This window comes from Rhincodon typus, chromosome 22 (assembly GCF_021869965.1).
Source record: "Rhincodon typus isolate 14 chromosome 22, sRhiTyp1.1, whole genome shotgun sequence".
NCBI lineage: Eukaryota > Metazoa > Chordata > Chondrichthyes > Orectolobiformes > Rhincodontidae > Rhincodon > Rhincodon typus.
In genome coordinates, this window is record NC_063353.1 from 17,282,083 (window position 1) to 17,306,791 (window position 24,709).

General features: G+C 41.7%; 1 protein-coding gene across 8 annotated transcripts in view; it reads right to left on the reverse strand.

The window, feature by feature from the left end:
• anks1b (ankyrin repeat and sterile alpha motif domain containing 1B) overlaps nt 1–24,709 on the reverse strand; it is a 737,478-nt gene that overhangs the window by 278,357 nt on the left and 434,412 nt on the right. For all 8 annotated transcript variants that reach the window (XR_007264449.1, XM_048610130.1, XM_048610129.1 and 5 more), the window contains one exon: nt 18,370–18,510. Coding sequence is in view for 7 of the 8 variants with exons in the window: in XM_048610130.1 (XP_048466087.1) it covers nt 18,370–18,510 (141 nt within the window). In the remaining variant the exon portion in view is untranslated. The remainder of the gene's footprint in view (nt 1–18,369; nt 18,511–24,709) is intronic.

Genomic DNA, 24,709 nt, shown 5'->3' on the forward strand with positions numbered 1-24,709 from the left:
AGGGGGTTAGAGTGGGTGCAATATGTGGACAGGGGGTTAGAGTGGGTGCAATATGTGGATAGGGAGTTAGAGTGGATGCAGGCAGACTGGCAGATGGGTATATTGGTAAAGTGGCTGGCTGGATAGGGTGGGAATGTAAGATTGTGAGGGCATAGGATAGGTCAGGACTATTTTGGGTTGGTGAGGCAGAGTGAGAGTAGGGAGCATTCCGGGTGACAGAGTAGTGCCAGTCAGGCAGAGGAGGTGCAGACTCATGGGATGGCAGGTTGGATCTGGGCAGTCAGGTCCAGGTGGGTTCAGGTGGAGGGTGTTGGGAATGGACATACCATGTAACTGTTGAGGGGTGGGGGGGAGGCATGTCACGTCAAGGGCAGAAATTAGGCAATTCAGTCGGGAGTTAGGGGTCACTCATTATCCAGGTGTTAGAATGAGTTTAACCCCTTTAGCTTTCCCAGGTTAACCATTAAGCTATGTAAGACAGAACCCTCGGAAGATTTGGGAGTTGAGGCCCCTCAGAAGTTGAAACTTTCCAGGCAGTTCTAGTGAAGTCAGCTGCCATTAGTCTTGACACACCACCAGTCTCCTCAGCAATGATACTCTTCCAATCAGAAGATCTGGGCCATTACAACCTCATAACTCTGTAGTAACCTCACAACTGACCATAAATGCCCATTGCCCCTCTCGTATGACCCATTCACTCTACCAACTCAATCTAACTATCCCCACAACCCTTTGAGCAGCTGGCTACTCCCTGACATAGCTATCACCCCAACCCAATGATCTAGCTGAGGAACTCTGTGACCAGACCTGACTGCCCCCTACAACCTGAGTGCCCCCAACCAACTACCCCATCCACACAGCTATCTCCAATACCCACTCACCCCCCTTCAATACCCACTCACCCCTCTCCAATACCCACTCACCCCCTCAATACCCACTCACCCCCTCAATAACTGACCCACACCCCCATATCCACTCACCCCTCCTCCAATACCCACTCACTCCCCTCCAATACCGAGCCACACCCCCATACCCACTCAACTCCTCAATACCCGCTCACCCTTCCTCCAATATGCAATCATCCCCCCTCCAATACCAACCAACACCCTCATAACCACTTGCCCCCACAATACCGACTCACCGCTCCTCCAATACCCACTCATCCACTCACCCATCCACTGACTAATACTGAAAGACAATGCAATCTGACAACCACTGGCACTGCTCGGAAGATCCATCTGTCAATGCCTTTACTGCCAAGATACTCGAGCTAAATGCTTTAGGAGTAGTATATCCTAGTGTGCTGATGACACAGTAAGACAGCAGAGGAAGTTGTATTAATGAACATTGATAAGGGACATCAATTGATTTAGTTAGTGGTTGTTGAGATCAATGTGAAGAAGTGTGAGGTCATCCGCCTAAGAAAGATAAGTCAGTATTTTCTAAATTGCAAAAAGTGGAGAACTGTAGAATATCAAGTCAGAAACCACCAACGTATTGGGCAGGTACACAGAAAACAACTTAATGAGATGTTTTCAAAATTTTGCCCCTCTTGTACAAGCTTAGCTTAAATAAGGTGTAAATCCATTGCAAATGGCATCACTTATCGGACAGCAACTTCTGCCCTCACCATCCTCAGTAATTTACATACCTTTGGGTTAACTGTAAATTCTACCAAGATTTAACCTTTATATTAGAATGGCTGAGATTCTGGTGTATCTGACATTCACCTCACATTCAATATCCTACACAAACACCTAGGTGCTTTCGCATCAGGTGAATTTTAGGGTCCACATGTTTATGTTAGAGATTAGTTTTTATCTTCTAAGCATTGATCAAACTTTACACTGCATTATGTGCTACAATAAATGCACAAAGTACTGATAACTTACAGATGAAATATTAACAGAATAAAGTTTGGGTTTAGATTGTATTAAATAATAAAGATTTCAGAACAGAACCACAAACTGTGGCCAGTTTTACCATTCCCCACTCGACACCAAGCCATGACTCGTCCCTGACTCACTCTATCATCTCATGTTACCTACGCCTCATCCTCCACCCTCCCTCACCTTACACCTTCCCTCACCTACACCTCACCCATCCCTGACCCTACACCCTCCCTCACCCATCACTCTACACCCTCTCTCACCTACCACTATGAATGCAGTAAAGAAATAACAAGCAGTGCTTGCTACTTTCAAACTCTTTTGCTGGCACCTTGCAATGACAATGATACAATGAGCGTGTGTGTGATCTCAAATTAGCATTACAGTAAGACATGAAAAGTGGACTTTATGGAAATGAATGTGCAATTAATGGCAACACAGCTTAATTTTGGCTCTCCACGTGTTTAGTGATCTCAAATTTGAGCTTATCTCTGGCACTTGTAATTAAAGCATGTGAGAATCATTTTTGAAATCAAAACAGAAATTGCTGCAAATTCTCAGCAGATCTGGAGCAACTACTAATGCTTTAGGTTGACTCCCCTTCATCATGAGAGTTCCTTTTCTGTTGAACAGCCACTGACTTGAAGTGTTAAATCTGCTTCTCTCTCCACAAATACAGCCTAACTTGCTGAATGTTTCCAGCACTTTCCGGATTTTTAATTCAGGATTCTGATGCAGCATTTTAGAATGATTTGGTTATGATTGCTGAACACGATTGCTTTTGTCCCTATGGACATAAAGATGATGCAAAGAAATAATTCCAATATTTACATTTTACTTCAACACCTTATTGCCCAAAGCATGTCATTATTTAGATAAGTCCACAATGAAGATGATGTTCCTGGTCTCAGTGTCCAATCTGGCTCCACATCAGAATGTTTCAGCATTAATAGTTCTCACATAATTTATTCGGTACATATCAGAATTTGAATGCGGTTTAATTGCTGGCCAAGTCTTTAATGATCACATACGTAATTTAGCACAGTTGAAGATGAACTGCTACTCAAGAAACTCAAATTGTTTTTGGTTTGATCTCAAGAAAATGTCCTCATTTATATATTAGGAAGAGATATCAATCAATACAGATAAAGGTGGCATGTTGCTAAATACCGAACATGCTGGTCAGAACCTCCCTGATCAAAGCTGGAGAGGAAGAAAGGAGTAAGACCCAGCATTGACATAGGGAGTGTTCTAACTGCCTTCTTTCTTGCTGCACCTTCTCTGAACTCATAATGACACATTATCGTGAACACAAAATTTGGGTCAATGATAAGGCTAACAACTTTCACTGTTACTATGGAGTAAATTACATAACAATTTCAGGTAACTGTATCGTTTACAGTTAAGCATGGCAATCAGAAGCTTCTGTCCAAAATCCCTTTGGCTATATTCTCTTCCAGCCTCTTTCATTGGGCACAAAATACAAAAGTTTAAAAACACGTATCAACAAATTCAAGAACACCTTCTTCCCCGCTGTTATCCAACATACGAGGGTTGATCTTTCTCAGCACCTTCTCTGTAGCTGTAACACTATATTCTGTATTCTGTTCTATTATCCTGATGTACTTATGTAAGTTATGATTTGTCTGGTTAGCACGTAATACAATACTTTTCACTGTATCTCAGTACATGTGACAATAATAAATTGAATCAAATCAAATTGTCTTGCTACACTGGTGCCTTGCTTTGAGATCCAGCATTGAAGTTTATAATGGGTTACTCGACTGACCCACTTATTATTATCTAAACATGCCTGAGAAAGTTATGGCTTATTCCTTAATCTGCGTGTGACTTTTTAATAAAAGTGAAACACTGCGGGTGCTGTAAATCCTAAACAGATGAAGAAAAAGCTGGAAAAGCTCAGCAGGTCTTGCAGCATTTGTGGAGTTCAGAGGAAAAGTCATATCAGACTTAAAACATTAGCTTTTTCTCTCCATAAATGCTACCAGACCTGCTGAGTCTCTCCAGCACGTCCAGAGTTGGTTTGTGAGTTTTGACAGTCTTAATTAACCTCAATTACTGCAAACACTTCAGTGATAAAAATTTAATTTTACAAATGTAAATCTTCAGATACTAATTGTAAATAATATTAAAAATCTGCCTTTTAAATACATTTTTCTTTCTGTTTTATCTCTCCCTTCATTCCTAACTCTCTGTATTTTCAGTTTCTGTACATGATTTTGCGTTGAATTAAATGTTCTAATTCATACTTCCAGGTTTGGCGTCTGTGTGCCTTTGTGCGGATTCATCAACCTAATTTTCAGAAGAGACACAGAGTAGAATCTTCCTAGCCCCTGAACATCACGGGCCTTGGTGAGGAAGTTGGGAAAATCAGTTGAGATAGGCAGCAAGGAGCTACTTGGTGTCAAGTGCCATTTTCCAACCAAGCAATGCCATACCTGCACCATGGGTTAGCCACATGCACAGCAAATACATGGCATGTATTTCAAACAAATGGTAACATCTCAAATTCAAAGGGGATGTAAGTCTTCTCTCGAGGAGGCTGCCATCAGTCAGATAGTCTCGGTACAACACGTCAATTGCATCATCTGATTGCAGCGCAGGGAACTGTGCACAGTCAGTTGACCACTTGAGGCACGTAAAGGTCAGAGGGTCCTTTTCATTGCAGTCCACGGTGTGTGCCATTGTCAGTTCGGCAGGTCTCCAGCACGGAGTCAGGAGATGTCCAGTGAGTCAGTTAGGAAGTGGCACTCAGATCAGGCACGGGGTCTGATCACAAGCTGTCTGTCGACATCAGTCAGATGGTATAGGTTCTAGTCAGTCCTGGGGGTCAGCAGAATCAAAGTCAAGAGGGTTATCAGGGGATACTGCTATGATAAGGGAGTTGGTGAACTCAGTGCTGGAGACTGGAAGCAGCAATGTGTGATGTAGAAGGGACAAGGATGGGCACCATAGATTCGATGCATGGGGGGTGGGATTATTGATGGTGGTCACCACAATCGCAGTCTTCACCAACACCCTGGTCTTGAAAGGGAAGTGCAAAATACAACAGTGGACAAGACTAAACCATAGGGCTGGGACTCAGGGTTGAAGGTGAAAACTACAGACAAAATTGTAGGTAGTGTGTGGGAACATGCATCGGTAGTCATGGGCTGGCCCGGGAGTGCCAGGAAGAAACCTGGAGCTGGAGGGGTGTGGGGAGGGGGCTTGACTAACAATCTTAATCTGTGACTCACTGTGTCAACAGTGACCTGCGTTTCCTGCCTTATTTTACTGACTACTAAATGCAAATAGGAAATGGCTGAGACCACACTGAGAGAGAGAGTAGTAAGTGCTACTTTACTGTCTCAACACTTGTGGGTGATGCGAAGCTTTTCAAGGGGCAATTGCACCCAACAGGCACTTACCCAGCACAGGTTGAAGCAGAGTAATCATAACACCAATGCAAACAGTATCCAACCGTGCAAATACTTGTTTAAAGCAATCCTGACCACATCATTGGTTGTTGCAGATTGATCACAGTCCTCTCTGTGAAGCAGAAATAATCACGGACAAAACTTAAAAGTGGCACTGGGGATGGTGGGCCTAAAAGATAATCCAAGATTTCAAAAGCTGTGACACGGAATGGATTCCCTCTCTCCACAAATGTAAGTACTGTGGGGCTTGGTACACAAGGTCTCTGCTCATGCAGCAGTTCCAAACTCTAACTCTCTCTATGCAACATGACAGGCGAGTTGCATTCATTAGAATACGGTCCCAAGTCAAATTTCCACACAGAGGTATTCCATGGGCCTCCTTGTCAGAGTGCTTCATTTCCCACTGCGTGGAAGACGATGCTGAACTGCCATTACTGAGTGATGTGAATGCTGACAACCTGTTGTTTCTTACATTCCCCACACAGGTTCATTCCAAGAGCTAGCGGTGGACCCAGTCCCAGCTGGTGTTATTGTCACTGTGGCTGCAATCCAACAAAAACACAAAGTAATGGAGGAGCAACAGATGAGCCAGCAAGTCCATGACCAGCACCAACCTCCAGCAGATGCCAAAACCTTCGACATGAAGTGAGTCACAGCTGAAGCTCCGCTAAGGATGCATAGGGAGTACAGGAAGACCAGAGTGCACTGCCCTCCAGATGAGAGGGGTGCAGTGTGGCTGCACACTGAGGATTTCCAGGACACTGTCAGAAAATGATGCAGGAGCAGAATCTACAACCTGAAGGTGCACGTGGCCATTCTATCCAGTAGCCTTGAGTTCAATGGTAGTATTAGTGGTAGTGTCCATGCCTCTGAACCAGGAGACCAAGGTTCAAGTTTTACCTGCTCCAGAAGTATGTCATAACGTCTCTGAACAGATTGAATAAAAATATCTATTCTGGTGACCATCAATGTGAAAGCTGGGTTGAACTTTTAAGCTCCTTGGGGACCTGGGTGGTACCTCCCAATCCTTGATCCACAAATATATCAAGGCTCTTCCTGATGTAATTTGTGCCAGAACTCTCACTTCACATTTTGCTGTGACAAAGTCAGTGCTGCAGCCCAGGCAGTACCGTTTGCCCAACATAACCAGCTTCTCCAAGGTGCAGGGTTTTCGTAGACACATTGCATTGGGAGTGCCATATCCTAACACAGCTCAGTTCATCAACAGAACATTGGCACCACATCATAAAAGTTGCATCAGGTGTGATTGTATTGTGCCTTTAGGAGAGATTGGTTCTGTGCTGCTCTCTTGCAGGGATTGCCACAGTGATACCAGGATACCTACTTCAGACAGGCAGTTGGTAAACATCTTGGAGGTATTCCTGGGTCTTTTGTTTTTTAAAATTAGACAAGAGAATCATGAGTGGGTGGGGTCAAGGCTCACAAAGACCCAGGAAGGGCTTTAGTTTTGTTTTGAGTAAGTGAGAAGGTTTCCGCTGCTACAGAGCTAACAGCTTCAGTACTCTGCTGCTACAGTCTTAGACAAGAGGCTACCACTTAGAAATAAGAAGCAGATTGTTTCTTTTAGTATTTCATTCTGCTGGACTGGAGAGAGGCAGCATGTGAGACCCTTAATTATTTTGCTAAATTGCCTTGCCAAGTGTGTGTTTGTGGGATGTTGCCTATATTGGAATAGTTGGGCGTGATTAATGGTTAAATAACACATTAAGTATTTCAATACAGTTACATTTACGCCAATTTTTTTGTTTTGTATTTTAACTATGTCATGAGAATAAAGTGTATTTTGATTAAAGCCAGGAGTTTGGCCAATTGAATCACATCTGGAACACAGCACCTTACTTGCCTTTAAATAAATAAAAGGTAGGGGTTTATCTAGTATAACTCCTTAATATATTTTGGGGAGGTCAGGTCTGGTCCATACCATGGTACTTTGGGAGCATAATGCTGCCTGTATCCTTAGGAACTCTCACGTTCCGGCAGTGCTTCAAAGGCCAGTTGTACTACAAGCATGGTTACTGGGCTCAAGGGCTACCCTCTGCAACGATGGCTGATGACTCTGTTACACAGCCTGCTGACCGAGGATGACTGTAGATACAATGAAGTCCATTCTTCCACCAGGGCCATGATGGAGATGATAGGTCTCCTGAAGATGAGGGTCCAATGCTTGGATCAGTCTCAGGGGTTCGTGGCAGTATATGCCAGACAGGAGTGTGCTGCAAAAGGTTTACATGTTGTACAGAACTGCAGCAGGCGAAGAGGGGCTGAGAGAGAGGGTGAACAGCCGGGAGAGTGGGAAGATGCTTCCGAGTGGGAAGGTGAGAATAATGAGCAGGAGGAACATCACCTTCTACACAATAGAGTGATGCAGCAAACCAGTCAGGAGTTAACTGAGATAGTAGGAACTGCCGATGCTGGAGAATCTGAGATAACAAGGTGTAGAGCTGGATGAACACAGCAGGCCAAGCAGCATCAGAGGAGCAGGAAAGCTGACGTTTCAGGTCAAGACCGTTCTTCAGAAAAAAATAAGTTAACTGACTCTCGGTTCCTGTTGATACAAACTGGGTGCAATGTTCGTTCATTCACAGTAAATTTGTTGCGACTGAAAAAGGAGGCAATCCATTTCTTTTCCAAGAGGCAAATGCAGCTTCCATTTGTTAGTTTTTATTCACTTTTGCTGTTGCTTAATAAAAGTGAATGGTTTGGAGTGTTGAAGGATTGCCTGTGTGTGATGGTCGTACGTGGAATGACGATAAGATTCTGGACTACACAAGGTATTGGGGAAAGGGTAGTACTGACATAGATGGGATGTGCTAACGACAGACATGCTGTGTGGCGTTTGTTTATACAGCGATAGATGTAGTTGTGCTATTATGTATACACTGTACCACCTATGTGCCCCAAGAAGTTTTGTGATTGCTGTCCCACTATGCACACAATGAAGGGCAACGCCAGGCTGCCACTGACTGACCGGGTGCACAACTGAGATTCACAAATGGTGCCAGCACCAGGAAACCCAGGATATCCCGCCAAATGGCAAGATCTCCTGCCTGTGGCGAGTGGGAGAATACAATGAGCACTGAGTCTGAGGAGCATGGCATATAGTAGATGAGGTGTGTTTGAGATGATATGGTGAGAAAACTTACCAGGCCTACTGGAGATTAACTTTCATGAAACTTGCAGAAATGACACTTTTTAGCTGATTTTCTGGTAAGATTCCACCCATGACATTGTAAAGATTGTTCATTGATACCAAGGAATCCCTGTATAGTGGACATCAGGCAGGTACCCAGTCAATTCCTCAGCATCTTTTTAAATACATTAGTTTATGCATTTGCACTGTATCAAACTGCCCTGTATTTCTGAAGGTTAATGCTTGCCAGCTGTTAGTATTTCATCCAGAGTCTGCAAAGATCATCATTGTAGCTAGTATCTTGTATTAAATTCGGCACAAGGGTATCCCACTTGACTCTGTTGCTGTGTGTGATTTCTACTGCACATTCAGTCCAAGGCAGTTTTCATGCTTGCAGCTGCACTCAGAGCACAAAACTTCATACACAAGGTCATAACAATAGTTTTCAAGTGTAAAACCTCCCAACAATTTGTGGGCTTTAGTACTGAAACCATTTGAAAACCTGGTTGGTGTTCCTCAAGGGGTCCAAGATTCAATCTGCTTTAGAAATGAATATTTTATATTAGCAGCTTTGTTCAACTTAGTTATTATTGACTTGACTAGAACATTTATGTACAACAATGACAAGTGACATTTAGAATCTTTATACTTCGATAACTCAATTTCCATTAAATTCTGGCATGTTTACGAAGTAGCTTCATGACAGTTACTTACCACGGAATTTAAAATGATAAATAACAAGTTGCTGCCTACCGTATGAAAATCCACAAAAGTTGTACTTGCCAAGCAACAAACTGAAAATGTTAATTCAATTAAATGTTTGACAGAATGACCATCATTATGTTTTATCATTGACAACCAGAACATAGGAGTAAGGAACATAACAAAGGACCACTGAACTTATCAAAACTCAACCTTATTCAGTACGTAAGGATTATTTATGGCACATATAATTTCTAGACCAATGCAGGTCAGATTATGAAGCTTGGCATAAAAGTTATGAATACAACATATATGCTAACTTTTATGCTAAGGCAAATAAGACAGGAGTGAACAAAGGAAAGAATTAATTTAATTCCTGTGGGAACTCTACGTGATTAACTGATTTTACTGCTCTGCATTAAGCTATCTTAAGCCTGGCAACATTTTGTCAACAGATATGTTAAAGTTCTTTCTTACTTATTGCTGATAACTACCCCCATGATTTGCATTCAACTTAGTCTGTTCCACTGATTGAAAATGCAGCACACTGGTTTGAGGGTCTACAGATCACATTCCAGAAGCCTTCTCTTACCATCCTATTCTAAGCAACTTTCTGATTTGGATGAGAAAATGAAATGAAAGATTTGAAGATACAAAAATAGGTGGAAAGGCAAACAATAAGGACCAACAAAACACATTTGGAAGGTTTTACATAACTGGATAAATTTGAGACAAATATATTGTACATGGATATACATGTAACAACTGAATGCGAACAGATAACCCAAGTTTTTAATAGGTGCTCAATGAAACAAGAGTAAAATATGCTCATCAGAAAAGTGATCTAGAACTTGTATGGCTAAAATGTTGGAACCACAAACATAATGTTTGATGAAAATGAACACACAAAAAATAAGGTAAATAATGACATTGATGAAACACTAAAAGGAATTGCATTCTTTCTCATGTCTTAGAAATAAAGAAGTATTTTGGACCTGACCCTAAACCGGTTTAATTATTTCAGGCCATTTTCCTGTAAAGGGGGTTTAGATGCAACTGTCTTTGATTTTCAGGATATCTGGTATGAACCAGCAGCATACTCCCATGGAGTTCATAACAAATAATCAAAGAACAAAGAACAGTACAGCAAAGAAACAGGTCCTTCCGCCCACCAAAGCCTGCACAGACAGATGATGCCTTTCTCAACCAAAAACCTTTTGTCTCCTTACAGTCCGTATCCCTCTATTCCCTGCCTATTCATGGACCTGTCAAGATATCTCTTAAACGTTGCTATTGTATCTGCTTCTACCACCTCCTCTGGCAGTGCATTCCCAACACTTACTACCCTCTGTAAAAAAACTTGCCTCTCACATCTCCTTTAAATTTTCCCCCTTTTACCTTAAACTCACGTCCCATAGCATTTGACATTTCCACCCTGGGAAAAAGACTGTCTATCCATTCTATCAATGCCTCTCATAATTTTGTAAACTTCGGTCAGGTTGCCCCTCAGCAACTGACACTCAAGTGAAAACAAACTGAGTTTGTCCAATCTCTCCTTGCAGCTAATACACTCCAAATGAGGCAACACCCTGCTAAACTGTTTCTGTACCTTCTCCAAAGCCTCCACATCCTTCTGGCAGTATGGTGACCAGAACTGTACGCAATATTCCAAATGTGTCCTCACTAAAGTTCTATGCAGCTGCAGCAACAAACTGATGGGGTACCAATATCATGGCAGTGAATTTTGCTAGTGCCACTGGGGAGGGTTAAAACTAGTGTGGCAGGGGGTTGTGAACCAGAACAGTAGGCCAGCAAGTGAAATGACCAAGGAGGAGTGAGAGACTAAAGCCAGTAAGACTAAGAGGAAGAACAGAGAGGGAGAGATAACTGATTATGGTGTGACTGGCAGGCTGAAGAGGCGTGGTTTTAAAGGCAAAACATATAACAGGCAAGTCAGATCAATTTAGAGTTTGGATTAATGCATAATCAAGACATATTTCCATCTCCAACAGTGATAGTAAACAAGCTGCTACATCTGGAACTTTGGGCTGAATTTTACCAAAAACCAGCAAGGCGTCAATTTCGAGAAGTTTCATGGAGGGTTTCTCTCTGTGCACTATTGCTTACACTATTCTCCCTCCCATTCAGTACATATTGTGCCTCCAGGGCACAGTGCTTGTGCTATCTGATGGTCAGCAGCAGTGAAATGCTCCTAGTGCTGGGATCTTCCATCATTCACACCAAAGGCAGAGAAAGCTAAACTGCCACCCTGGTGTAAAGTAGTCACCGCAGTCAGTCTTGTGTCCATGCTGTGAAGGACTGTGTAGCAGTCCAACAAGATGCCTAATAACCTTCTGTCCTCTGCAAGGAGAAGTGTCATCATCTGCTCTTTGGTACCACACACTCACTCTAACTCTACCATTGCACTCGACTCCCATCAAGGCTCATGGGCTACCACTCTCAGGGTTTTATGCAGAACCTTCCCTCAATAGCTCTCACTCACACCATTCCCTCTCCCCAAACTACCCACCCTACTTGCCCCTCTGTGCCTCCTACTCATTTACTCAGGATACCACACCATTTTACCTCATTGACCCTAATCACCCTTTACTGATCTTTGCCACCAAACAAGACAAACTATCTGTCTGTGCTAAAAGGCATGGGAAGGTAGAAATGCTGAGGGCATTCAAGTAGATGTGAAGTGAGTAAACATGCAGGAAACAAGCAAACAGCTCTGAGATACATTCATGTTCCATGAGATGAGTGCCTGCCCCATGTGTAACTTGGCATTGCAATGTATATTATTGGTCAGCTCCTAAGTGCAATGTTGAAGAGCTGAACTGTATCAAAGTCGAGTCCCAAATGTGCCCTAATGACGTGGTAAGGCTGGTGCTTTGTCAATGCCAATCTCCGCAGAGAGAGGTAGTTGGTGCCCATGAAGCATGCCCTGAGGTTTTGGGGAATGCTGGCTAATACGGATGCCCAGAAACGATGCCAGAGAGTTACAACTACCAAACACCTGGTCAGACTTTCCTGGTGGGGTGGGAACTGTCGTTGTCTAGTTTCTCTCCATTGCCAGGGAAAAGAGTAAGCTGCATATAAATGAGGTGAGATTAGGTAATAGTAAGATGTTAATGCAAGTACCTGGGCCCCTCATCGCCCACCAGCACATTTCTCACCTCACTGGGAAAGCCTTGGATAGAAAATTAGATGTCTTTTTCTCAACATCGAGAATCTCATTTTTCCAATCCCATCATTTTTTCACAAATGACTTCATCACAGTTCACGACATTGAAGGGCTAGAAAAAGTCCACCCAAGGCTTTAAATTTTAGGCGTGAGATGACGTAAACAACTGGATGTAGCCATTCTGTATGTATCTCTCTGCTCATGTTGTGTCAAATTGAAGTTAAAGAATATTAACTGTAGTTAAAATTGAACATCGGTTGGGGGCGACACAAAATTGATGACAGCCAAATTCAAATACTCTCTCTTTGACTATGCCTTTACTTCTTAATGTGCTAGTCTTCTTCAAGCTTGACTGTATGTCTTTCCTTCTTATTGCAGTACTCTCTGAACACTTTGACCTGCAGCATACTGAAGGTGAAAATTATTTTATATGTATTGACACCATGCAAGATTTTTAGACCAGCACTAATGAAGGATGATATCAGGAACCTGAATAAAACATTTCTTACTCAGTCTGGAAGGCCTCATTTTGTACTAATATCCTTACACTGAAAATAGCAATCTGAAAAAAATACAAACTTCCAAACAGTCCCTCATCTGACCTACAAACAGCCATGAATGAGAGAACTGACCCAAGCACGCTGGGGATGTGACTGTGGGAGTAAAGAACACAATTTTACTTGTTGGACAAATTAAGTGAATGTTATTGACACTGTTATATTGAGGGATGATAACAATCAGGAAAACTGATCAGACTGGGATTCTCTTGAATAGATGAGAAAATGCCGAGAGGTGAATTAAGCAAGGTATTCAAAATAATGAGGGGCTTGATAGGAAAACAAAAAAGGTTTTCACTTTTAGAGAATCTACTTCACATGGTTATAAATATGACAGTCTCTAATAAATCCAATAAGGGACTTAAAAGAAACCTCTTTACCATGGGAATGGTCCGAAGACGGAACCTGCTACAAAGATTGAGCTGTTGAGGTGAACAGCAGATGAATTTAAAGTGAGACTGGCTATGGAGACAAGACTTAAAAGAGTCAAAGGTTATGCTGATAGGACAAGATGAAATAGTGTGGGAGGAGGCTCCCACAGAGTTGCACTGCCCTTGGTTGGCAATCCTTGCTTATCGTTATTTGTTTAATTAGTTGAGTGGTTAAATTGCTGGTGGTTTATTCATTAAAAGAGCTGGGCTCTCAAGAGTTTTGTGGCACAATGGTGGTGTCCCTACCTCTGGGTTAGGAGTCTTGGTTTTAAGCCTCACCTGTTCCAGAGGTGTGTAACAGCATATCAGAACAGGTTGGATAGAAAATATCTTCTGGTTCTTGTGGCTCAGTAGTAGTATCTCTACTTCTGAACCACGAGGCGTGAGTTCAGGTTCCACTTGTTCTAAGAGGTTGACATAACATCACCAAACATGTTGATTAAAAGATATTCTGGTTTATCACTGCCACTGCATTTCTAGCACTGATATAAGACAGCGCATATGGCCCTCTCATTTTCTGACTGAAAGTTAAATTAAAACAGTTTTCATCAGAAAAGCTGTGCTTAACTTCTATAATGCATGGTACCAGGTAAATAAATCAGGAGGCACTTTACTTTCCTCACTCTTTATTTTATTGCTGTTGGTAAGTAATAGCATGGCCAAGAGCAGGCAAAAAGTAATGATAGCAAGCAACGGTTCAAACTCCTGCTCTTACAATGGGCATCCCACACAACCACTGAAGCACTAAAGTTATGAAAAGCTACTCTGATTTTACAATGTGAACAGAATGACAAGTAATACTAGTAAACCAGTTTTTCTTTATACCAGAGCTGCAGTATAACGTTTGCTAACAAAATAAACTAAAAAGGCAGTGGGGGTAATTGATTCATGAAATACAAGTATTTTCCACAAAACTAAAATAATATTTTTCCTGATGAGAATCTGGAAAAATTTGATTTGAACTATTGTGTCATGAATATTTACGATAAATATATTGAGTTGAAATATTTTATTTATGAACTAATGAAGAATTGAAATACAAATTATTCTGACAGCTATCTTTTCCTTATCTAAAAATACCCAAAGATGTTAAATAAAATGTCAGTGTTGAGGCTGAAAGGGTAATACAAAGATAATGTTGATTGGCTTCAGCAAGTATTTCAAAACTGCACATAAAACATTCTGACTTCATTTTCATCACTGCAATGTCCTCATGGAAGTAAAATAAAAAGATGTAACTAAAGGTTTCTGTTGCTAATAGTAACTCCTCCTAAACAAATAGATATGATGACACAAGCTGGGGAAGAAAATGCTGAGAGGAAATAGGATGGGTATGTCTTCCCCAAATCGTTTGTAACTGAAGGAAACTCAGACATTAAAAATGTCAATAACCTCTTCTTTCATCCTCCAGATAGACAGAACTCTGACAATGGCTTTAAAAATACAGTTGTTGATGTACACTTACTTTGTGTTTCTTTTTAATATGTGCATTATACATCAATGTACAGCAGGATATCATTAGGTCCTGCTGATTACTCGTCTCCTGAATACGTATTAGAGTCTCTTATGTATTCACTGCAGTGTGACTGTGTGGGAGTGATGTTCTTGACATTACTAATGAATCTATCGCTTGGCAAGTACTTGATGAGAAGGCTAAACGTACTTTAACACCCTAACTGTTATTCTGCATCATGAGTAAAGGAATAGGTATTGGGTGGCCAATTAATTCACCTCAAATTCTGTGCATCGTATGCATTCAATTAACAGTCCTTTGCCTGTGTCAAAATGTGTACCTCTGTTGTCTTGTAGTTGCTAGATAATCTGCAGTGCTCATTATGAAGTAAATTTGGAGAAATGCAGAGACACAGAAGCTGTGCTCACCATTTTTAAAAAAATGTTAAATTGTTTGAGCAGATTATTTCTTGCATTTTAGTGTATAAATTGTACTGTTGTATTCAGAGTTAAAAATAAAATTGTCCTGAGTCTTTTTGATTTTATAGACACAATATTCCTACGTCAGTACTGAAGGTAGTTCAGCTTCACAGTTTGCATTCATTACCATAATACTCCATCACTACAAATCAGTATCCTTCCATAACCATATATGGTGCTTCCTTCCTCACTGCACTTGGCTTGCTCGTCTGTTTCTAACTTCGAACACCAGAAATGAGAATACAAAAGGATTATCATGACGTCTATAGCTCAGCAGTAATGCTGGTTGAAATATTTTTACTGTCCAACAAAATACTGTCAATTATCTTGTTATAAAACAAATCATGATTAATGGAAACATTTGTAAAAATTATATTCATAGCAATGATGCTTTAAAAAAATAATTAATTTGGAGAAACAGAATAGGGAACAACATTCTTTGCCTTTTTAATTTTTTTTTCTACACAAGGACAAGGTTCTTTTGTAAATACGTTTGACTTTATGAGCTTCGATGATTTTAAAAGGTGTCACATCAGGTTAGAAATAATAAGACAATATCTTGTACTTCAAAGGGTAACACGTTCCAAGCACCTCAGAAGAACAGGAGGAGGAGTGGAATGGACAGAGGTAGGACAGGTAACAAATGGGTGGGTAAACAGATACATTTTTGGGGAAAGGATAATGAGATGTCATGAGAATTGGGGATGGTAAAGATTGGGAAGAAAATAGAGCTTAAGGGAGTGATAGCTGCAAGTTCCCATAACTGATGGTAGAGAAAGTGGGCTAGAGAAAACTCAGAGCAGACCAGGAGAGTGGTGGAGCAATGTACCTCAGGCTTGTTAAGAGTGGTGTAAAACGTTGTTAAAGCATATCAGCAGAAGAACAGATCAATAGGCAGGATGACCACATGGAGGAGGTGGCTGAGGAGAGGGAGAAGGATATAGAGAACTATTTAGCGACTAGGATACAAGTTGTGAAGTGGGGGCATAAGAGGTGAGGAGGTAGAACAAGGACTTTGAGTTGCAGTGGCAGTATAGGCTGGAGGCTGGTACTATGATGGAAGTGTAGATACGCCATTAAGACTTGCGTTAAGTAGCAGCCAAGTCCAATGGGACACTCAGATCGCACGCTGTCAGGTTCAGCAACATTTAAACAGAATGAAATTGTAGCTGCAAAACTATTCCCAGATGGAACAGGAGAACTCATGAACACTGATGATTCACAAATGAATGAGAATAATCTTTTTGAAACTTCACAGCAGCAGGTTGAAAATTCATTCAAAGTTAAATACCTCCAGCTAGAAATTAACCTGTTCAATATCTGGCTGCAAGGGGGCATGATGTGTGACCATTCCTCCAGCCTGGTCTGCCTACCTCACTGGTATGATTTCAGTGCCATTACCTGCATCTCCAGCACTAGTCTTTCTTCTCAAAGTTTCTGGAAAGTGCTACACATACCAAAATGAGCCTGCACGTTTGTTTGCCATTCATGCATTGCAGGCAGTTTTCTCGTTCTTAAAGGCGGGCTCTCTTTTAGAGACACAAAAAGATTGCTGCAAATGAAGCTCTTGCAAAGTGAACGCCTGGGCACAGAGAGTGATCCACACAGAGAATATGGTGTTCGAGGCATGAGTAATGTAGGTTAGCAGGAGGAGAGATGGGAAGCTGGCAGGAGACGACAAGGACCACCTCAGAAGGGAGCAACATAGACAATTCCTGGACCCAAACACTTGAAAGCAATGTCACTGAATTCTAATCTCCTTACATGGCTGATAAAGATCAGTGAATGCAAATTAACTTGATTTCTCCTACCCTCTACAAAATCAATGTTCCATACTCCCATCACTCACCCAGCAGCTACTCCTGACTTTCAGAGCTCACCCTTTGCCATCTACTAGTGCAACTAGTCTCTAGCTTTCACATACCTCTGTACAGGAGACTACGCCAGGAGCATCATCCAAACACATTACCATTAATATTCTGCCTTCACTATTGAAAGACAAGGGGGAACACACTGGAAAGGAGTAGAGCACAGCTAATGCAGGAGAGACAAGGAAGCCTGCATCTCCTGAGACTCCCAGCAGCAGGCAGCTCAATGCAACAGGTCCCCACAGCATCTGGTACTGGAGAACACTAAGGAAATAATGGCATTTTCCAATCTTTTACCACTTCTTGACTTCCAGTTCACCCACACCCTGCTAACTGGCAGGATGAGGAAGCTGCAGGTGATGTCTCTTGCTTCCCACCCCTTACTCATACCCTCAGAATAACACGTGTTTCTGCGTTCCTACTTTATGAGTCCTGGGTATTGTGGCCTGCACAACTGAGGGAGGCCGAGCAATGATGAAGACTCGATTTGACACTCAGCTGCCAGGTCAGACACTGGCACTGCACATACTCTGGAGGCTGGTTTGGAGTTGGCATCAGCACATGATGAGTCGCTGGATATGAATGGGCTGTAAGCAAGCCATGGCTCTTCTGCCAGTTCACCAGAAGACAAGGTGGCAGGCAGATACTGCTACAGAGGACTCAGGTGAAGATCGATGGGGGTTGGGTGGGGGGCGGGGATACAGGCGAGTGCCCAGTAGGCATGGAAACAGAGATGCAGATACACAGTTCAGCCGGGTAGACAACCTCTCACCACTACTAAGGGGCAGGGAGGAATCGGGCTCCCGCTTTGCAGAAGACATGGCATGGAACTTGTCATCACTGTGGCCTCTGCTCCATTGCTCTGCCAAGCTGCAGGGCATTGCCAGCACTGCTCCCGAACCCCCATGGACGCAGATCATCCAACTTCCCCCCTCATCCCCATGAGGATGAGGCAACATTTCAGACTGCTTTTAGACACTTTAAAATGGGGGAATAAAAAAAATTCCATAATTTACATCGACCCACTCTGAGGCTGCCTGATGCTTTCAAGTCCAGTGCCACACCAGAATGAATTTTACAGCATGCTGTTTTGAACTCAGAATATCCTAATTTGGTCTGTTACTTTCGAACAAAAAGAAGGTTCTTCGATGAGAATATACTTGATGGATGTGTTTTCCTGCAGGCAAGTATTATACAGAAAGTAAAAATATCAACCTGTGTCAAAATTGGGAAGCCAAGAGGTCGGCAGCCATTGCAGGGACTGAATGCTTCCCATAGTCTCGTGGGTCCACAGCTTTTCTCTCCTTCTTCCTCCTCTATCTGGTGTGTGTCCACTGGAGGAGATAGACGGTCTCGCTGTTGGCAGAGAAAAAGTAACATAGAGAGGAATATGTAATATAAAACTTTTTGCTATTCAAAGGAGTAACCAAAGTCATATACAAACAACAGGAGATAATGAACAGGCAGGAACAGCAATCAATCAAAATCAGTTAGGGGCAAAACATTAGGATTGTTTCCATTAAATTATTTAGGGAAGCAGAACAATTTTCTCGACGGGCATTTTAACCGATCGTGCAAAAGTGTTGCTACATTTCAATATCACACTGAATCAAAATTAAACTTCTGTCCACCAAATCTACAAACAAATTAAAGGAGTGAAAGATTTCAGTTCCTTACCATTTCATGATATATACTATATACACATTTACTTTGTAGGTTGAATCACTATCCCAATGGTTTAATTTTACACTTGAACTTTACACATTGGATCACTCCAACATAAGTTAATAAGCACAAGTGGAGAAGCCAGAAACACCAAGAAAACTAATATCTACTGCTTTTTATTAACTTCTTGCAACCCATTCTACAATATGCATCGGCTGGTTTGTGTTATACTTCAGTCCACATGTGCGATAGTTGTGAAAGTATGGACTGTGCCCAAGTGTTAAGCCACACAGTAAGGCATGGGACACATTGAGAAATGTGAACACAACTCTCCATTTCTAATTTCTCCACCATCTTCAACCAGTTGCCTTGCAAAAGTCACAGTGCTGTCACTTACATTGTGACCTGATTCCTGATTCTACCACTCACCACCTTCTTGTTCCAAACACTCACATTCTCGCCACCGGCTCCCACAAGACAATAAGAAATAGGAACAGGAGAAGACCACTCGGCCCCTCAATTCTGTGCTGCCATTTGACAAGATCGTAGCTGGTCCAACATTCCTCATATCCCCTTTCCCCATAACCTATGAATCACCTAACAATTAAGAATCCATCTATCCCAGCCTTAAATGTACGCAAGGACTCTGCCCCTACAGCTCTCTATTGCAAGGAGTCCCTGCTACCTTCCCATTCCCGACTCCACACCGTCCCTGCTACCTTCTCATTCCCGACTCCACACCGTCCCCGCTACCTTCCCATTCCCGACTCCACACAGTCCTTGCTACCTTCCCATTCCCGACTCCACAGCGTCCCCGCTACCTTCCCATTCCCGACTCCACAGCGTCCCCGCTACCTTCCCATTCCTAACTCTACACCGTCCCTGCTACCTTCCCATTCCCGACTCCACAGCGTCCCCGCTACCTTCCCATTCCTGACTCTACACCGTCCCTGCTACCTTCTCATTCCTGACTCTACACCGTCCCTGCTACCTTCCCATTCCTGACTCTACACTGTCCCTGCTACCTTCTCATTCCTGACTCTACACCGTCCCTGCTATCTTCTATTCTTGATTCTACATCAGAACTGACATGAAGTTTCCGAGGAAGGTTCTTTATTGAGCACCAAAGCACCTTTAAAGAATATACCTCTCTGTCCAAAAGAAATTTCCACAGCACTGGACACTTATATGAAAGGTTAGCAACAAATATTTGACATGTTTTCCAATTTGTAACTTTAGAGTTTTCTGGGGTAGGAAAGAATGTTGCTGTAATCTCCTGCTGGAAATGTTTCTCCACAATCTTTATCCCTGTCTACAGTTTCTAAAAGCACTATCCATAACCGGTGGGATTCCAAAAGGCTATAAGAATTTTTTTGATGAAAAGCATTTCAGAGCCATTGTGGTAATTGGACACTAACAATTGCATCCCTCTTAATATAACGTTATCATTGCAATCCCTAAACACAAGATACAATATTTAAATGTGTTATTATGGGAGCTGAAACAAAAACCATATATTTAATGTTGAACTATTTGCCTTTAGCTTTCTTGTCGCCCTATTTATGACTCACAAACTTAATTTTTCCTGTTAGTGCCAACATTGAACCCTCCCAGTACAAGTAGGGAAAGTGTTACCTACATCATTTCTGATCCTAACTACAGTATAATCATCCCTGAAGTAGAATGATGATATCATGACTCATAGGCAAAAGTCAAAGAAAAATGAAAAAAATACAAATTTCTCTGGTAATAACCAAATGCACAGCACTGGGAGGAGATAGAAAATTGGATTACATTTTATCTATAGTGTTGCAAATACAAAGTTTAAAAGTTTGTTATGTTTTTGGCCTGCCCTTTCTACTTAAGGTGAAATGGAAAAATAGGCAGTCATGTGACCTGCTCAACAACACTTTTGGCTGGTGTGCTGGCTATTAGGATAACAGGGACCCTAGTCATGCTAATGGTGGTGTAAAATGCTCAGACTGGAGGAGAATGGGAAGAACAGCTGTGCTAACCATGGGTAGATTATTACTGTCTAAATCTTGGGGAGAAATTGGGGAGTCAGATCGTGTAAACAGTTATACAAAAATACAAAATAGGAGTAGAAGTAGACCATTCAGCCCCTCAAGCCTGTTCTGGTCTTCAATAAGATCTCGTCTGATCTGCTTGTGTTTCAAATTCCATATTCCCATCCGTCCATAATAACCTTTGATTCCCCTGCCTAACAAGAATCTATCTCAGCCCTCAAAATAGTACACGACACCACCTTCTGAGGCAGAGATTTCCAAAGTCCCACAACCCTCCAAGAAAGAGAATGTCTCCTCATTTCTGTCCTAAAAAGGGCGATCTTTCATTTTAAAGCAATGCTCCATAGTTCTGGCTTCACCTAAATGAGGAAACACCCTCTCCACATCCACTTTGTCAAGATCATTCATAATGTTATACACTTGAATCAAGTCACTCCTCCCTTTTCTAAACTCAAGTGGAAACGAGACTTTTCTGAAGATGGGTCTAGGCCCAAAACGCCAGCTTTCCTGCTCCTCTGATGCTGCTTGGCCTGCTGTGTTCATCCAGCTCTACATCTTGTTATCTCAGATTCTCCAGCATCGGCAGTTCCTACTATCTTGGAAACAAGCCAAGTATGTTTCTCACTTTATACTTTTTTTCTTGTTTTATACTTTAAACTGTTGAGGGGATCCGGAGAGCCATGGGTTTTAAACTGTCATGAAAAGGGGCTCTAAGAGGAGAAATGTGCACAGCAAGCCATTATCAGGTTATGCTATTTCCTGTCACTGAAACTCTCAGACCCAAGTGTGTCCACAAGAATCTGAAAGAGGCAGCTCATCCTGCACCATAGGTAAAGAGAAGTGCTGGCTGTATGGTTTACCACAGAGTACAAGGGTGGGAACTCACCCTCAGACTGAAAAAATTGAAGTTGTGAGGGGTTAAGAGAGGCTGGAAGATTGGCTTAACCTGGGAGAGAGAGAAGGAATTGTGGAGCAGTGTGTTAATATCAGAAGATTATGTTATAATGATGTAGCAAATGATATCACGATTAGTCACATGATTAGTCTGTCATACCTATATAATTGGTAGTTCTTTTAAAAAAAAAACTTTCCTCCTGTATTCAGGTTCTTTGCCAACATGAGAATGTGAGTAGGCTCCTCTTGGCCTTTGGGCTTCTGTATGTGGGCTGCTGATTGAGGTGATCTTGCTACAGCCCTAGGCCATCCGTTCCCAGTGAAGGCGCTCCGTTACTGAACAGTAGCTGTTCTGAAATCTATGGAGTTGTTAAGAAGCATTGAACCACCGGTGATGACCAGCATCCCTCACCATTCAGCCCTGTTGCTGCCTGGTAGTGTGGCCCAAGGTACATTGCCCAAACAACATCAATAACATAACTCAGCAATGTGCAGGGGTACCCTGACTCTGGAGGATGCTTTCTAGCTATGCACGATACGGCAACCATCACTACATTGTGTAAACCTATTTAATAAATGGCAGGGAGTCAGTTCAAAGCAGCTACACAAATAGCTAGGGGTCAGATGACATAATACAGCATTTGTGTTCTGCCATTTGGCTTTCTGATGTTGTCTGGTCCCATTAATTATACTGTCTTGGTTAACTATTGCATAATGCATACAAGAGCATTATAACACAACAAAAAGATTGCAGTATTTTTCAAAATAAAATTGAGGGCCCAGTGGCCAAGTGGGAAGGCATTGGTCTCGTAAAATGAAGATTGTGGGTTCAATCCCCTTGCGTGTCTAGCAGCGCATTGGTTGTTAATTTCGGAGCCAAAGTGTGCGTCATTTGCCTTTACAAGGGCACGGTGGCTCAGTGGTTAGCACTGCTGCCTCACAGCGCCAGGAACCCGGGTTCGATTCCACCCCTGGGCGACTATCTGTGTGGAGTTTTCACATTCTCCTGTGTCTGGGTGCTCCAGTTTCCTCCCACAGTCCAAAGATGTGCAAGCTAGGTGGATTGGCCATGCTAAATTGCCCATAGTGTTCAGGGATGTGTAGATTAGGTGGATTACAAGGGGATGGGTCAGGGTGGGAGGTCTGAGGGTCAGTGTGGACTTGTTGGGCCGAAGGGCCTGTTTCCACACTGTAGGGATTCTAAAAAAATTTAGTAGGGAGCAGCTGTGTGAAGGTCTAATTTATGCACATTTTTATTTGTAAATAAATAGTTCTTACCAAAGAGATCATGGATTCAAGCCGCATACATTTTTGAGACTAGGCAACCTCAAATAAAACTTGACAGCCCAACTAAACAACAAAGCAAGAATTTCCAGCATAACCAAGTCAGTTTCCGGATTATAAACTAACTGACTGGGAAAGGGAAAAAAGAAGCTGACCGTCGGCATTCATTTAAAGGATAGCTTGGGGATTTTTGATTGCGCTAATAGTTGCATGAGGTTTGTTTTCTGTAGTTTAAAATACAAATTATCTCCTAAAAAGTGGCAAATCAATGTTGCTTTTAGTTTGATTGTTACAGTACGAGTCTTTAAATTTGAAATCTTGCCACATGGTTCTTTTGGTCAGTCACTGGAAATAAAAATATTCTTTTAGAAGGTAGCTGTCTCTACAGGAATCATAACAACAGAGTGGCAAAAATGTAGACCAATTAGTATTAAATATTTCCATTAAAACTTTCCATTCATAGAGGAGTATATCTGAGGATATCAAGTAACAAGAAATTAAAAATTTCAAGACTTAAATCAGAAAGATATAACAATGTCCTAAAAAAACATTTTATTAACTGCACCCACCTTGACCAGACACATCACAAAGTTTAGTGGCAAGGCTCAATTTCTTACAGCAGCACTTGCCAAATTAATCAAGCAGTTTAAAAAGCTCGAAACCATTGGGTTCTGACCACAAACACCTACACAACATGGGTCAGCTGTTATTGAGCCCTGATTGTTTTTAAGCCTGTGTCAATTCTCAAGTTGGCATGTGTTCTTACTAAATGTGTTGAGCAATTTTTTTAAAATCTTTTAGTATCTTACTTTAAATTTACATTAAGGTAATTATAGATGATTCATACCCTCAATAATAAAGTGCAGTAAAGTAGTATTTCAATGTCTTGGCACTGTGAAAGCTACCTTAGAAACAAATGAATACCATTTCTTGCCAAAAAATTTCCTTCACTGGAAAATTCATTAAGAATGCTGGAAGGACTCAGCAGGTCATGCAGCATCCATGGGCAGAAACAGCACTAATGTTTAGTTGAAGACCTTTCATGAGAACTGATTAGTTCTGACAAAAAGGTCACTTGGTCTCAAATGTTAACTCTGTTGCTCTCCATGGATGCTGACTGACTTGCTGAGTTCATCCAGCAGTTTGTTTTTATTTCAGATTCCCAGCATTCCCTTTATTTTTCATTTGTATCAATATTCATTCAGATTTTTGTCATTTTACTAATGGATATGTACTGGCTAATCTTTAAAATAGTTTACTAAGACATAAATAATGCAGTTGATGCAAGCTAACAATATTCACTTCTTCAGTTTTTCCATCGCTGAAAATTTATTCTGGAAGTAGTTAACAGGAAGATCCCTGATAGTCTTTATTTTATTTTTTTTAAATATAACATTAGCACCTGTTTGTCTAAGTGTATAGAAGAACAAGCTCTTTAGCAATTGATAAAGTGCAATGGGATTGAAATGCAATCATCTACAAATATCTGTTCCAGTCTGTCATAGTCATGTGACCTCTACCATGAGCACTACAACCTGTAAGCATGTTAAACTTCATTTCAATAAAGACCTCCTTTTGAACACAATGCTGTGTTGTACACTTGAAACAAAGTGCATGTATAGGAGAGGAAAGTTGCGATTTTTATTATCTGATGCATTTTATCTGTTCACATTTTTTGTTATATT